We start from the raw sequence: 16,323 nt of genomic DNA, 5'->3' as shown, positions 1-16,323 counted from the left end.
AGACGGTGCAAACACGACAGAGGAGACTCTAAAAACTTCTTTACAGGGCTGTTCTGTCGCCTCCTTCGCTCCACCTACAACTGTGTCCAAGACTACTCAGTAAAGCTAAACGCAGGTATGACACATGTTTCCGGTAAGAACAGCGCAAAAAATACAACACCTATTGACGAGCATTATGATGCAACATTATTTTTTGGGGACTTCACTCTGTAGTAGGCTTCATGAAAATGTAACTTCATTGTCTTCATGAAAATGTCTTTCCCACAGTGGGCTATTTATTATTTTTAATTTTTCCCTGTTTTCCATTCATTTAAGTTGCTTATTCATTTGAACAAGTAAACAAGGCAGTTTTAAATAGAAATAGTAAAAAATCGAATTTCAGTTTTTGAATTAGGATATCTTAAGTGTTTTACAATACTGTCATTGTCAAAATATTATTACATCTTTAAACCAAAAAATGTGATTTAAAGATGAATAACAAAACAAAGCCTCTAAATAAAGCTAGTGCACTTCATTTACTAGTTTAAAATTCTACTCAGCTACAATGAATTTTGGTGGTAAAGCTTATATTTGAGTACTGTACCACACGTTTTCCACTAAAATATGCAGAATAATGGTAATGAAACTGTTCAGGAAATGGCAAAAATATTTCTATAACCAAAAAATCTTAATTCTACAAATATTTAAAAGTAAAAATGTAATTGTACCATTTAAAAACAATACATGATGAAACACTGAGTCTTCTTTGAAAACAAATTAGTACTTCGACAGTGCATTTCATGATTTGTGTATAAACTTCACTCCATGTGAATATTTGGGATCTCGTTTCTTTGTGACTTTTTCTTTATTAATAATAATGATAATATTTTATTTAAGTAATAATAAAGGCCAATTTGTCACATATTTTAGGTAATATGGTCATTAAAAATTATGCTATTATTTTGAAGAGAAGTCGTCTGTTTCCGGTGTTATCCTCGGCTAGCTTGACAAGGTGAACCCGCTTTTCCTCTGCATTGCAACTTGCCACCACCCACTCAAAACAGTGCGGAAATACCCAGATGACGGACTTGAAAGGAACAGAAAAGTAAGTTGTGAGTGGGAGAGGCAATAACATAACTTCTGGCTTTAGTCATAACCTGGAAGAGAGTTTTAGACCGGATCCATCTCAGTCTCTGCCAGTAGTTTATTCTCAGGGTTTTTCTGCTGTAAACAGACTCGTTAATGAAAAACATCTACTTGTAATAATCCTTTTTTTTAATGTTTTTATGACAATTTTTATTATTGACCCATACTACAAGTTTCCAATCAGCTGGTGTAAAAACCACAGTTACAGGCTTTAACACTGGCAAGACAGTTACAGCATTATTCGTTCATTATTTCATTTGTTCGACTGAGGACAATGTAATTCTTCTATTATTTAATCACGAAATAATCATAAAAAACAGTTTATTTGAGAAATGTATATATATACATATTCTGGCCAGGAGAGAGCGCTGCCGGTGAATAAATCAGGATCTGCTGTCTGAGCATTTGTCCTTTCATATTTAGTGACTAGCCCTTAATCACGCTTCTCTTGTGTTAACTTTCCCACCGTTTTCTTCATTTCATATTCACTTATGTTGACAAAACTGTGTTATGAAAACATTCATGTCTGCACAGATTCTCATTCTCATGCAGGGGGCCAGAAATCAAAGAAGCTGAAATATCACATTTTTGCAAAAATTGTCAGCTGAGTTAATGAAATAAAAAAATCTCTACCCGTATATTATTATTATTATTATTATTATTATTATTATTATTATTATTATTATTATTATTATCAAGCACAGCAACTTGTTGCAAAGGCCATGGCTATACTGATGCTTTCAAATGTCGTCGGAAATTACACATACGACTTAAGAAAACAAGAAAATGTTGCATAAAATTAAGAAGGTGGGAATTCCATTTCTTCAGACTGAGTTTCCATGTTGCCCCCTGTTTGTATGGGTGCCACTTGGGCGCTCAGGAGGCTTCTCACGGTCTATACTAATACAGGTATATGTCTGTTTTAAACTTTCAAATGCTTAGTGCATTCTAGGATTTTCCATGAGGGTGGGGTTACTCATTGCAATGTCAAGCTGTATCTTATTGTTGTCTTTTGTTGAAGTTTTGCAGTTTTTGCATTGTATCTTTGTTGTTTTACTCTAATAAAAACATTAACATATCAATATGTCATGCATTTTATTTAATGTATTCATACACTTAACATTCTTTGATGCCTTCAGTTAGATGGACCATTACCAAGACCACAGCTGTTTTGAATTTTACAAGTAAATGCACTTGAGAGAAATAACTATAATATTGTATGTAAGTGTGAGTGATTTTGGAAACCAATGGCAGTAGCTGCATGCAAGGTAGAAAAAAATATGTTCAGAAATCTAATATGCTGTCAATCATCAAATGTATTTATAGTTTTATATATGTCATTTATTTAGGATATTAACTTGAGTTAATTCTTGACTTTGGAAGCAGCACTGTTTTACATTGAGCAAAATCAATCAGCTAAGAAAGACTTCAATTTGATTGAAAGCTCTGGGGAAAAAGATTTAATAAGTGGACTTGAGTCAAGATGTTTTTGTAAAACTATTCAACGTAAAACTATGACTTGAAAAATCTAAAAGCTGTCTTTTCTTCCCATCTTTGTGATAGAAGTTAGAGTGTCCGAGAGGCACGTGAAGGCAGCATAGGAGTCCTACATGGGAGGCCTGTGAGTGGGAGGAGGTTGTCGGCGCGTTTCTGTGCGGTGAGGCGGTGCCTTCCCTGCCTGCTCCAGACTGCGGCGGGTAGAGCTGTTCGGTACAGAAATGGCGGAGGGGGAGTTGGACGTCGACTCGCTGATTTCCAGGCTTTTAGAGGGTGAGTTAACAACCGCATTACGTCTGTATTGTCCTGTTTTTTTACGGCTTTAGCTTTGAAGCATTATTTATGTTTCGTGTTGAGGCAAGTTGACAAGAAAAACAGCCGCTTTACTTGCTAGCGTAGCCCGGGTTGGAGTGTACAGGACTAGTCCCGTCTGACTGTAATACGAATCACAGGCACACATTTAGTCTGCCGCCGCCTCTTTCCTGTGTCTTTTTTTAGATAAAGTTATGATTAATTCATGTCTGTGACGCTTGAGTGTTTTCATAAATTCAATTTTGGTTGTAAAAGTGTGGGTTCAAGGTTCAGTGGTAAGAAAGTTGTAGCTGGAGGACTGTTGATTGTTGTTCCCCCGACAGTACAGGAGTGAACGTCAGACCAACCCTAAAACTGTAGCAATTTATTCTTGATTAAATGTTGCATTGCTTGTATTACATCATTGACGGTGTCATCACTTTAGCATACAGCTAACAAAACACTAGCTAAGTTTCTTTTACCATTCAAAAACCTCGACTCTACTGCTCTCTATATCCACTAGCTTTTCACAACAAAATACACTAGGACAGGCGGGAGCTTGTGGGGCAAATCAGTCACAAAAGTTGGCATTTCCCTTCAAACAATATGCAGCTTGGTAAATCAAGTGTGCCGAAAATTTCATTAGAATTGTCAGCTCTGTGAAGAGCTGTATAATCGTTGTTACAGTATATCGCCCAAATATTTTTATCCAATAAAAAGAGTAAATGTCAGTTTTCCAAATGTGATCTGGTGTAAGGATTTCTCAGCTGGAAAGTGAAGGCAAAACATAGACTTATTGTGTTTATATACTAAGCAAGACAGCATAAAAGTACCATGGGCCCCGCAGCTACACCCCCCACCTTATTTTTTTAATAATAGAGGCTGAGTAAATGTATGTGAACTCATTATATGAAGTCATGACTGTAATTCATGATACATGCTGGAGTAATTCATGCATTAAGTTAAATCATCATGAGTCATAGTATTACTTAAGAATATGATTTTTGAAAGGGGGGAAAGGAGGGGTAAAAATGTTGTATGGTGATTATGATGATTATATGATAAAAAACTTTTGAATTAAAGCGCATCTTTAGGCGAACAGGCGTATATGCATTGGTATTTCAAATATACCATTCAGGTGAGAACAGCACCAAAAGCAACCACCACAGCATATTTCCACAGACTTTATGTAGTAATATTAAGATCAAACAGCTTCTTATAGATTAATATGCTTTATAAATGAAGCAGAATAAAGCAGCAGAAAATGCAGAGATATATAAACTCCACAAAACGCAACATTGCGAGGCACATGCATATTTGTTGATTCTGTACGGTGTGACTCACTGTATGAGTGGCATAAACTGAAAGATATATGGTGGTGTGTTTTTTATTTTATAGTATGACAGTTTCCCTACAATTAGATATTAAAAAATGCAATACATTGCCTTCCTTATAAGATTGCAATATATTGAATCATAACCCCTGTATCTTAATATGTGCACGCTTTGATAAAATAAGGTTGGCTTTTTTCTAACTCCAAAGTGTCTACTTTGAGGTCGATAATATTGCACAAAGGTTACCTCTGTACTTTCGAAGAAAGCGTTGTTGTTGCGCCCCCACCATTGTTATGTGTTGGGTAGCAGTGGATGACTTTCTTAGTCAGTGCAAAATAAGGGATCCTGATACAGGTGAGCTGATGTTTTTGTCACACATTTTCTTGAGAACACAGAGACGGTGTCCCTCTGTTTTTTTCAGTAAACATGTCGACAGCCAAGGCAGTTGTGAACAAACATTTGTGATCGATTCTCTCACAGGTTCACTGTGTTGAAAATCACACACACAATCTGTCAGCGTAATGAATGAGCACGCTGTGGATCAGTATGTCAGTATAACTTAATCATCTGGATTGATTAGGACTGATTACATAATGATAATTATTTGCTCTTTATGTGAGTGTCAACTGTAGTGTATTGTCAGCTGGGCAGGACTAAACAGGCTGACTTCATATTCAGCTTTTTTTTTTTTTGATGCAGCGTCTAGGAAACCTCAGTGAAGGAAATTGGAGAGATCAGGCCCTAAAGGTTTCCAGATGTGAGCTGTGAATATGTCCAACCATCCAACTCCTCTCAGCCGCTACAGCTAGTTTGTATCCGTCTGACTACTTTTGGTAAATGGTGTGAAAATACCAACTGAGAAGCAGACCCAATGCTTATGGTTTTCTGAAGGCTGATATTGATAGTTTGGCATGAAAGGACCTGAAAGTCGTCTTTACATTAAGTTCACTTACTAACTTTTTCTGCAGCTCCCAACTGTATCTCAAGGTATTCATTAGTTTGATGGAGTTTCAACTCATAAATTAACATTTGTTTTTGTCCAACTAATACAAAAAGTTGATGTTCTGAAAATTAAAAGTTTTATATTTTTTCAATACTAGTTTCAGTAACAGCTCCATAGCAGCAGAGCCAGGGATGTAAATCGACCAAAAAGTTAATTTTTAACTGTCCTGTACTGTCAGGTCCTTCATAAGCAAATTTAAGTGATTCTTATCAAAAAGTTTTGTTTATGTCAGGGCTGTACGATATGGAAAAAAAAAGAATATTAAGATTATTTTGGCAGATATTGCGATTTAAGTTGGAATGATTGTTTTTGCATTTCATTTTTACTGAAAAAAATATCAAAATAAATATGATTTTTCTTGGTCTTGTACCAAACAAACAAAAAAAAATGTTCCTTTATTTCTGGTGAATATGATGCGTAGGCCAGGGGGGCTCTGTAGCACCACAACACTTATAGTACTGACAATGCACAACAATTTGTGAAACATTTTACCTTTTAAATTACAGCTCCTGAGATTTGGATATTGCACTTGGCCATATTGTGATTTTGGATATATTTTGATCAAATGTGAAGCTTATACATGAATATAAACTTAACATGAATTGAAATGATATAAGAATCAGATTCTGTATCATATGAGGTGACCAGGGCTGACTGGTTAATATTTTCTGTATTTGTATAAGAGCAACAAAGGCAGAGTGACATTAGTCTAACACAAGCAGACATATTTGGGCCATACATAGGCAGAAATACAAATGTGCACAAACACAAACTGTCAATGGTGTATCAGTTTGTTTTCGTAAGGGGTGCATTTTATTTTAAGACTTGACCTTTCCACAACACAAAGACCTCTCACTGGCTTTTCCTTACTGATGAAGCCTCGATATTCCTCATCTTAGTTTACTTAACCAGATCACATCTACAGCCCTCTTTTATTTAGAAGTTTACTAAATAACCTGTCAGCGTGTTTCTCCTATCATTCAACTCAAGAAGATCAGAGTTGTTTTCATTCAGTTTTTAATTTCCCACACTGGGCATTCATTTCTTCTTCTTTGCAAGAATAAAGGGATATTTTCCCTCAGGTAGGGAAGGATTTCCTTCACCCTCTCAACTGTTGATCTTAATTTTTTTTTTAAGTGAACTCTGGTTCCAGCCAGGAACCTTTATACTCAGTCACAGACACTGGCGCATATATGGAGGGCTCTCTCAACTATTAAATGTCAGCAGGCACAGCTGTCCCTGGTAGAAATTAACCTACCCTTTTAGTGACACATACACACAGGGGTACACTTTAAAAAGGGGAATACTGTAATACAGTAGACTTTCAGCTCAGGTGTTCTTTTTCCACTGTCTTGTTTGGGTACATTGATGTTGGTGTTACACTTAAGCTGCCACAAGTAGTATTTTGGTATGTTTTTACTTTTCTACATGGACAAAGAAAAAGTTTATCAAATAAACTCACATAACAGAAAACCGGAAGATTTAAAATGCCTAAATTAGGGCAGCCTGATTATGGCAAAAATCATAATCGCGATTATTTAACATGATTACTCATTGACTTAGGAAACACCACGCATTGAACTTTTAAAAGAAGCTGTCTTTTTAACAGTGGACTGTCTTGAACTTTAAATAAAATTCAATCACCAGGTCCCTTTTATGCACAACGTATTTGAAAAACAATTCAGGATCCATTCTGAGAACAGTATAATAGTGTTGATTATGAACCAAGACCACTTTTGGAACAACATTATTTATTTATTTATTTATTTAATAGGGACAATGCATGTTAATAAACATCAGTATAAAATACAAAATGTAAACATGCCGGATTGTAGCAAAAATCCAAATAAAAGTAAATGACAATTCCTGTGTTCTTATCAACTCTGTTGGCAAAAATGAACAAGTGGCATCAGCTGATTGTGTCTGTGCAGCATCATCTTTGTGTATGTTTGCTTTTATTTATTTTTTTGCTTTTTTGGTGTCCACAGCACAAAACAAGTGTTGGTTTCATCAGAAACCTGTTTGTGGAAAACGTTTGGGTTTGGGTAAATGAAATGTAGAGGAAGAGCCGCATTTTCAAATGTAACCACCTCAGTCGGTGGACATCCAAAGATACACACGCACACACACGCAGTGCATGTGTCCTTCAGCAGTTGTCTGGTGGAGGGGTTGAGAGGCGTTGTCTAGCCGACAGGCTAAACCTGATCGAGTGACAACATGGTTTACAATCACTGAAGCCTCCTCAGTGGCCTCGGCGTGCAGGTTCTCTGGTTTCATTTGTCACAGTGAATACAATGGCTTGTCATTTGCTGTCTTGTGACCAATCTTGTGAGTCACAGTTATCAGCAAAGCAACACAAGGGTTCATAGATATAATCACCAAAGCCATTTGTCTGCATGAATAAAGTTGCATTTGTATGTCTGGATGTTAACATTTAGGAGTCAGTGTTTGCATTAAGCCTCACTCACTCTTCTTGTTGTTGGCCATGTTCAGTCCTGTCACTGGTTCACATCTGGCTGTGAAGCTCTGCCACAGTGGACTCCAACACAGTTTGCCATTTTGGATAAACTAATAGCTGGGACAGTTAATGTGTAATAAGATGCATAATTTCGGATCCAGATGTTATTCCTGTGTTAGTCACACAGGCGGTTGCATTTACAGGCATTGGTGGTTAATCCTAATGCAAAGTGTGTAGTTGTTAAAAACAAGTACTTAATATGCAGTTTGGTGTTGTATCACTGGGGTGTGATGTCCTATCACAGCCACATTTCACAGTACTGTATGACACTGGGAAATTAATCATCATCTGCTGTTTCAGTACAACTCTCAGTAGCATGTTTCAGACTTCACAGCAGAGTCACTACAGTTGGTTACAGCTTGTTTGAGCTGACGTTGCATTTTTCACAGTGTTCATAGAAATCCTTCAGTTGTCTCAACACAGTGGACAGCAGCAGCATTCCTCAGCAAGACTGCACATTTACTGCTGTGTTTGCATACAGTTTGTTAACCAGCCTTGTGTTTTTCGGTTTGTTTATTTCTTTGTTGGCCCCTCCTCCTCCTCTTCATTAGTTTTTACTAGTGCTGTATCGTGTCTATGTAATGTGATTCAGCAAAGTAGCTATTACAGGCCCCAGCTTTCCCAGCGTTCCCATGCTAAGCCCACACTGGGCCAGGCTTTAGCGACAACAAGCCCTCTGTCTGGCCTGCCAGCACAGGTGGCCCGTAGGCTTTATGTGGCAGAATCAACAACACAGCCCCATACATCAGCCAGTGAGAGGGGAAAGGCAGGATGGAAAAGTTGCTTTTTGGAGTCATTTTATCATTTTGGTTTATGGGCAAAGACGCCAGCCAAGTTGTAACCCAGTATGGGAACATAAAATCTCTGTTTAGGAGCTGTCCAGGTTTTGTTTTGTCACTGACTATTGAGCTGAACAGGGTTTGGATAATCTGCGTTCAATGCAGGCAAACTATTTATTTTCTATTATGTAAGAAAGGTGTGGTTATAGTCAAGTGTAGAGACTTTATCTTAGGGGAATGTCGGTACAGAAGAACACTTTGCACGCCTAATTAGTGAGGCAGGTGTGTAGGAGCAGGATGCATGTATCAGAAGTAGCAAACAATAAAACCTGCATACTTTCTAACTTGCAAAAATCAATGTATCAGTTTCAATTTCTTTCCATGCTAGAGCCTCATCAGGCAAAGATCATCAGGAAATTGCTTGATTAAAGTCAAGCACCAAAATACTGCAAATAAATGTATTATTTCAAGTTACTTCAGACACAAATTCAGTGCATAGGTATATATATATACCTCAATGTTGTGTGCTCTCAGTACAGCAAGGGAAATTAAACAGATAACACTTGTCATTGATTTTTAAAATTGTAAAGATTAAACGGCAGCACATTGGTATTAATTAATAATATAGCTATTGCAACGTTGGCATATGGTCAAAAGGAAAAAATGTCAATATATCAGTAATACTCCATCATTTTTACAAAACGGTACAACCTGCATATTCACAAATAATTACTAAATGGGGAAGAAATGCCCATTAAAATAAGAGCAGTATATTTATGATTAGCCTAAAATGATAATCACCAGCAGTACAACATCCTAAACTACTTTCAAAGTTTTACACAGTTACGTAGCTGCCTGTAGCCTTCCAGTCTGTAGCAGTCCATCCATTGGGAGTGGGAGTGTATAATTCCTGAGGGACTTCAGCTTTGGCTCCTCTAGGTCTGATTTTTATTATTTGCATTCAACATAACCTATAGTTCCATGGGCGAACACAACTAGCATGGTCTAGCTAACAGACAACACCTATCTCTCCTCCACATCTGTCAGGGTGAAACTCTGGCACTTGAGAATTTACGTTCTGCATATGCTAACTGAAAAAAGTCATGTACTAAACATCCTGTTATGGTTCAGGACAAACATACATACCAATAACCATGCTGTATATATTCTTAAAGATTATATGCTTTGTTAAACTTACCTCTAATGTGTTCTAAGTACTTTTTAGTGATTTTATTAAATCAACTAAATTCAACAAAGTCTTAAAGTGACTTTATGTAACTTTTTACAGTGGCTACTCTGAGTGTCAATTAAAGTATATTGACAGATGCTAAAGAATAGCATAGCATAAAAGCAGCACAAGTGAAGGTGTTATGTCCTTAATATATAGTAATGTCTACTTCAATTGTCTTACCATTACCTAACATTAGCGACCATTAGTTACAGGTCATGCCAGACCAAATAAGGCTGTAGCAGTGAACTATTGTTGCATTTGTAAGAGTAATATTATTTCTTCTTCTATCATAGTCTCTCCTAAATTTAGAGTGTACGCATTTTTGTATCCCAGAGTTTATTTTTTTTACCATTTAATAGGTGTTGTGTGTGTGTGAGAGGTGGTGGCAGGTCTCCAGCCTAAAAAGGACCCATCCAGAAGACTATGATTTATCAGTGTTTCTCTTTTTCTGGCCACTTTCTGTCCCACTACAAGTAATATACTGTATATATGCGTATATAATATATAGCAGTTGATAATGTACCATTAGGCCTGTCCTCTGCTCTTTCATAATGCATTGTACGTTGGAGTCACCCTGCTTGTTTTCGTCGGACATGGAGGACTGCTGCTGTAGTGCGTGGTGCTCAGGCTGCTGGCGTGGCACTCTGTTATGGAAACAACAATGGTGGAGCCTGTGCAGTGGGGAACGTTCACCCCCTGGCACCAAACGTGGCACAGAGCTCACCCCGGCTTTTCAGCTGTCCAGCTAGGCTTTCCGATAACCCCTCCCCTTCCCCAGTCCTTCTATTTACTCCCTCTTCTTCTGTCTCCTCCATGCAAGCTTCAGCTTCTCCCTACATTTCTCTCGTTTTCCTCCCACTCTCCGTCTCTCCCACTTTCTCTGTCTAGAGCAGTGCCTCCTGTTTATTTTTCCCCCAGTCTCTCCTCTCAATTTCATCCTTTCTTTTGCCTCACAAAGACATCCATTCACCCGTGGCACTTAAAGGCGAACAAAATGTCCTCGGAAAATGCAAAGCCTGCACAGAAATGCCATCGCAGTCAGGATTTCTCCCTTAAGATTTGCTCCCGCTCTCCTCGCCAGAGTTACTTTGTTTCTCGTTCACTGAGGGGTCACTGTTTTCCATTGCCCCTGTGTGGGAGAGGGTTAGATGGAGTAGTGAAGGGGAGCTGCTGGCCTCGTGCCCAGCCGGGAAGAATGGAGAATGGATGTGGCGAGCTAAAAAAGGTCTGATGGGGCATCTTTATTGGTGCTGCGAGGTGCAGCAGCGAGTGAAACATGCACAGTCATACCTGCTCAAAAATTCATGGGTCTGCTTGACCAATTAGATCCTTGGAAAATCTTTTCTTGGCAGCTATAGAAAATGAAAAAATCATGTTTTTGCTAATCTTGCCATTTCAAGTCAATATTATTGAAAATATTAAATCTGCACTAATCAATATTTTTGTATCAACAATGGGGAAAACAACTACATGTATTGTGAAAGGTGTTGTGCATAGTGACAAACCCACAGATAAATTTCTCCTCACTCAATACCAACATTTTAGCATATTTCAGTCCATTGTTTTGATTTTAATGCTTGCAACTTGAATGTTTTGTTTCACTTGTACCACTCTCATCAACTTTGTTCCCAACGTCAGTGGGCAGCTGTGTTTCAACACAAAAGCCTTAAATCCACTGTGTGCAGCAGAGAGACAAAATTAGTCACTAGCTGGTGAACATAGTGGAGTATATAGTAGCTATAGAGCCAGATATTTTTCTTAGGTTTGGTGGTGACCAAAATGGAGCTAAAAGTAGAGTGATTATTGGACTTAAAATGACTTGAAATGAATGCCAGAGCCAGTTGAGAAAGGAGACTGTGCACTTACAATCATTTCCTGTAACCGTGTCACATGGTTTCTCCACCTCCCCGCCTCTTGTGTCACCTGTCGCTGTCTCAGCAATAAACTATGAAATGAAATCTAGCAACACAGATCTCGCTGTTGGTTCTGGTCTGGTATCACTGCTCTAGTGCTGCCAACACCACATTCCAACCACATGAACAGAAGACTGATACGTCAGATGAATTAAAACTTGTTTCTTTGCATAATAATACTATTACTGTTGTTATTATTTATTTTTGGAGGAGAAAAAAGACAATATTATTAGACTGATATGATCTTGTACTCGGTTGATCAGATACTGTATAAGCTGGCAGGTATTGTTGTTATGTTTTGACATGAACAAGCAATCACGACCACGGCCAGTTAGGAGACAGGAAGTGTACACCACTTCACACCATTGGTGCTGCTTCTAATACGTCATCTTTTGTTATTGAGTATCTTTGTGAATGCTAATGTTGCTCTTTGTCTACTGGATGTATACATGAGTAGTTGTTTGCTAATATGTTTTCGACATAGGCGATATCAGGCGGTAGACATTATATCAGTGTTGTGTTTTCAGCTTCTGAACCTGACAGTGAATATCAGATCAGATTTTTAATCTTGTTTTTTTGTTCTTTAAAACTAAAATTTGTTAGTTTTTTAATTATTATTTGGCATTTTTACCTTTTTTATTTGACAATTAACAACAGTCAATTCCCCAGCCACAATTGAACTGGGGATGTTGCAGTTATATGTTGCTCAAACCATGTGTCTAAACCACTATGTTACTGGGCAGCCCAAAAAAGGGATTTGTAGAAAAGCATGTTTACATTTCTTTAAGGTGTTGAAAAAGTATAATTTTTGGTACTTGTATCGGAAATTTAAAAACACTACCCATCCTTTTGTTTTGATTGTGTCTCTATGTTGCAGCATAGAGACCTTGCACATTTTTAAACAAACAAATCTGTAAGATTAAGACAAGATGAAACATGTTCTAGAGCAAATACCCCAAAGAATCCAGCCAAGAAAAGTAATAAAGCAGCAATAACTAAAGCACTAGAATATACTGAGCAGGCAGGATCTCAACAGAAATGAACGTAGACTTCATCGTAAAGCTGTTTCATTGCAACTAACGCAAAGAACGGACTGAAAAGCGTGCTAACAGCTCAACGGTTGAAGAATTGACTTACAGGGGGCAGACCTATTTTTAAGCTCCTGACATTGCACTGACATCAGTGTGTGTTTTCTTGTTGATGTGACAGCCCTTACATTGTTGTGGACCTTCACTCAGTGATGGAGACGTGGCCTGCGCTGCCTGACTAGTCTTGTTTCTCCATCACATACAACACCAGAGGCTTCAAGCACCCCCCCCTTTGTCCCGTCTGACTTCCTCCTTCCTCCATACAGTAGCGCCCATATATGGCAATGCCGTGAAGAGGCGATCTGTCTGTAATTCACTTATCTTTCTCTCTCTCTCTCTCTCTCTCTCTCTCTCTCTCTCTCTCTCTCTCTCTCTAACCCGCTCTGTTCAAGTGAACTCTGCTCTTTTAAATGAATGGAAAAATAGTTGACCTCCTTGACCCTTAGTAAGGAGTTTGTAACCAATGGAGCAGAAGAACTGATGACTGAAAACAACTTGTAGAAAACTATCCCCTTTTGCCTTTTAGATGTCTTTATACATGTTTCTATTTCCCTACTTTTGTACTGGCAGTTTTGGGAAACACTGATAAAAGAATCCATAGAGAATAAAAAGTAAACTCTTGAACCTCTGACTCTGGAGAAAGTTCACACAGGCCTGTCTCTACTACATGCTGGGTTTGTCTTCAGACTGACCTAACTCAGTCATAGTTTGACTGTGTGCTCACACCGTGTGTCATGCTGTGCTGAATGTCGTAACACAGCTCCGGTGTTGTTCAACGTTGAGCATAATGGTGGGTTGGGCAGTAACCAAGTCATCCTCCCAAATATTTAGTGAATTAAGTTGCCAAGTGCTTGGCAGCTGGACGTCAGGGAACAGTGGCTCATTTTTACCTACAAAGATCAACAAAGGTTAGTGAGCAGCGTTGGGGCGTAGTGCATTAAGAGGGTAATTATAGGTTCTCTCAGAGGATGGTTTAACAAAACTCTGCACAATCATAACATAACATATGTTTTTGATAAGCTGATAATCGTTTTGATCATTGATTAACTTTTTCAGTTATAATTTAAAGTTAAAAAACTACAAACATGCTGTTGCTTACGCTTCTCATGTCTGAACATTTTCTGCTTTTTCTTCTCTTAACATTAGATTTAATTAAACATCTTTGGTTTTCACACTTTAAGTCGAACAAATCAAGACTCCTGATGACATTGCTCTGTTTTCTGATGTTATGTAGGTCAAATGTTTAGTAGAGGAAATAATCAGCAGATTAATTGATTATAATAATCAATGGTTTCAGCAAGTTCAATCCGCAAATTTAGGGGAAGGAGCTTAACAAAAATCTTCAGTATTGACTGATCTGCTGATTATTCTCTGGATTGTTATCAGCAAATAGTGAAAATTGTAATTATAATACTTGTTTTGTCGGACCATCAGTTCCATGCCCAAAGATACTCAGATATTCCTGAAATTAGCTTCTTAAAAAAGTCATTATCTTTAGTTGAAATGATTGACTGACAGAAAATCCATGGATCCACTGAAGCTTCTCCGTGTGATCATTTTATGCTTTTCTTTGTTTTATGTCATTGCAAAAGAAATGTTTTTGAATTATGGACAGTTGGTTGGACAAAACAACACACCTGAACTCATCACTGTGGACTGAACAATTTTCATTACCTTCATACATTTAATAGACCAGATGATTAATCGATCACTTGATTAATGGATAACAAATAGAATCATTAGTTAAAGCCTTAATTTTCTTTTTGTGGCACTTTAATTATAGGCTACAGTTGTTCACTTATTGTAAGATGCATAAACTGCAGAAATAAATGAGAAAAAAAAAACCTAAATTCAACAGTACAATTTTAGATCTGTGAAAATGCTGTGGTTTCCATGTGCATGCTTTTCTAGTGAAGTATAATTTTAGTCATAGTCCTAAAGACCTGGTTCCATCCAGAATGCTTTTTTAAAAAATAGAAAATATTTTAAACTGTTGGATTTGATGGACTTTGCAGAAGCCCTGACCAGAGTGTATCCCAGGCTGCACTGAGGCCCAGTACAGCCAGAGCTGTGACTGTCTGAAGAGTCTGTGCTGTCTGGAATGCAAAGAGGACTCTGGGAGGGGTGTGAGGCGTCGGCATCTGACATCAAAACAGTTCACTGGCAAGGCGGAGGAGGATGGTGACTTGGAGTTCAGCCACAGCCAAGAATACAACTTATAGATAAATAAATGAAGGGGAAAGGAGGAGGGGAAGCATTAGGGAAAGGGGCGTGAGAAGAGGGGTGAGAGGGTGCTGCAGCACCCCAAGAGTGGAGAATGGTCAGTGTGTGACCAAACCCAAACCTAAAAGCCCAGGGAAACCGACGTATGTACCTGACCAAATTAGGAGGGATAAACTGGAAGATCGAGGAGATTTGCTGTGATCATGTGTAAGAACAAGCTGGAAAAAGCCGGTTCAGACTAGGCAGTCATGAAGTGAAGTTCGACAGCTGTTTTAGCCACAGACTCAGGGTTTATTCTCACTGCTACCACTGAGAAAGTAGTGACACTCACTGATAAACACTGCATCTGTGTGGACTGTCTGCCTTTGTGTCATTTAGCTTGAGTTTACACTTATTTGATTGTTAGTACTCCTTGTCTTAGAAATGTCAGTCTGCAACTAATGATTGGTTACAGGTGTCTGTTAGTCAGATAATTCTTTGGTAAATAAAATCTCAGAAAATAGTGATAGAAGAAGATACTCAGTTTCATATAATACCCCCCCCCCCCCCCCCCCACAGGAGTACTTTCTCAGATGTGACAAAGCTCCTTCAGAGCCACAGACGATGCTACACAGCTGTTTTGTTGTAATCGTCGTCACAGCTGAAACATTTAGCTGGCAGGCAAATTGCTACCTGTTGCTGTCACTGCTGAGTGTGTGGAGCAGCAGGCTGGACAGGCCATTTCTATTTGAGTCAGTGTGATGAAAGACAAAATGATCAGTATGTATCATTATCTACTGAAACTGATACTTAATAGTAACATTTACAGTTTAAATGTATTATATACAATAGTTTCTGTCTGTCTTTTTTTTTGTTTGTCTTTTTAAAAGGCACCTCCAAATCTTCAAACTTCTTAGCTGTTTGTTTTGGGGGATTTGGAAGCTTTTAGGGCGTTTTAACAAAATCAGGTTGTATGATTTAGAAGTATTGATGTTGGGAAGTTTAATTTTTAAGTGGGATTGTGCCAGTGTGGTGGTACAGATACAGTGTGTGGGTCTCATCGGGTTTCCTTCACTGCTGTCAGTTGCGCTACATGTTAGTATGCAGTGCGTGGGTTGGCAGAGATACATCTGCAAATCAGCTCCTTTCCCCCCTCGAGATACAGCAGCAGCTCCGCTCACCAACACCTTGCAGGATGGAAATTGGTCTTGCTGGGTTGCCATGGTGATCAGATGTGGGTACCACCTCCTGCGCTCTCCCTCTCTCTCATTATTTCTCAGTATCTCTCGCTCCCTCTCTTTCTCCTCACTGGGGAAGCTGCAGTGCAGGGGTGACAGTAAAG

At 38.4% G+C, this 16,323-nt stretch overlaps 1 protein-coding gene across 1 annotated transcript in view; it reads left to right on the top strand.

The window, feature by feature from the left end:
- The first annotated feature begins 10 nt into the window (after positions 1 to 10).
- LOC111226896 (serine/threonine-protein phosphatase PP1-beta catalytic subunit) overlaps positions 11 to 16,323 on the top strand; it is a 29,098-nt gene continuing 12,785 nt past the window's right edge. The window contains exons 1-2 of the mRNA XM_022752204.1: positions 11 to 115; positions 2,689 to 2,895. Coding sequence (XP_022607925.1) covers positions 2,844 to 2,895 — 52 coding nt within the window. The 5' untranslated portion in view covers positions 11 to 115; positions 2,689 to 2,843. The remainder of the gene's footprint in view (positions 116 to 2,688; positions 2,896 to 16,323) is intronic.

Source organism: Seriola dumerili, unplaced genomic scaffold (assembly GCF_002260705.1).
Source record: "Seriola dumerili isolate Sdu_G_001 unplaced genomic scaffold, Sdu_1.0 BDQW01000167.1, whole genome shotgun sequence".
NCBI classification, from domain to species: Eukaryota; Metazoa; Chordata; class Actinopteri; order Carangiformes; family Carangidae; genus Seriola; species Seriola dumerili.
The sequence above is the reverse complement of the archived record's forward strand: the minus strand, read 5'-3'. Positions and strand labels throughout refer to the sequence as shown.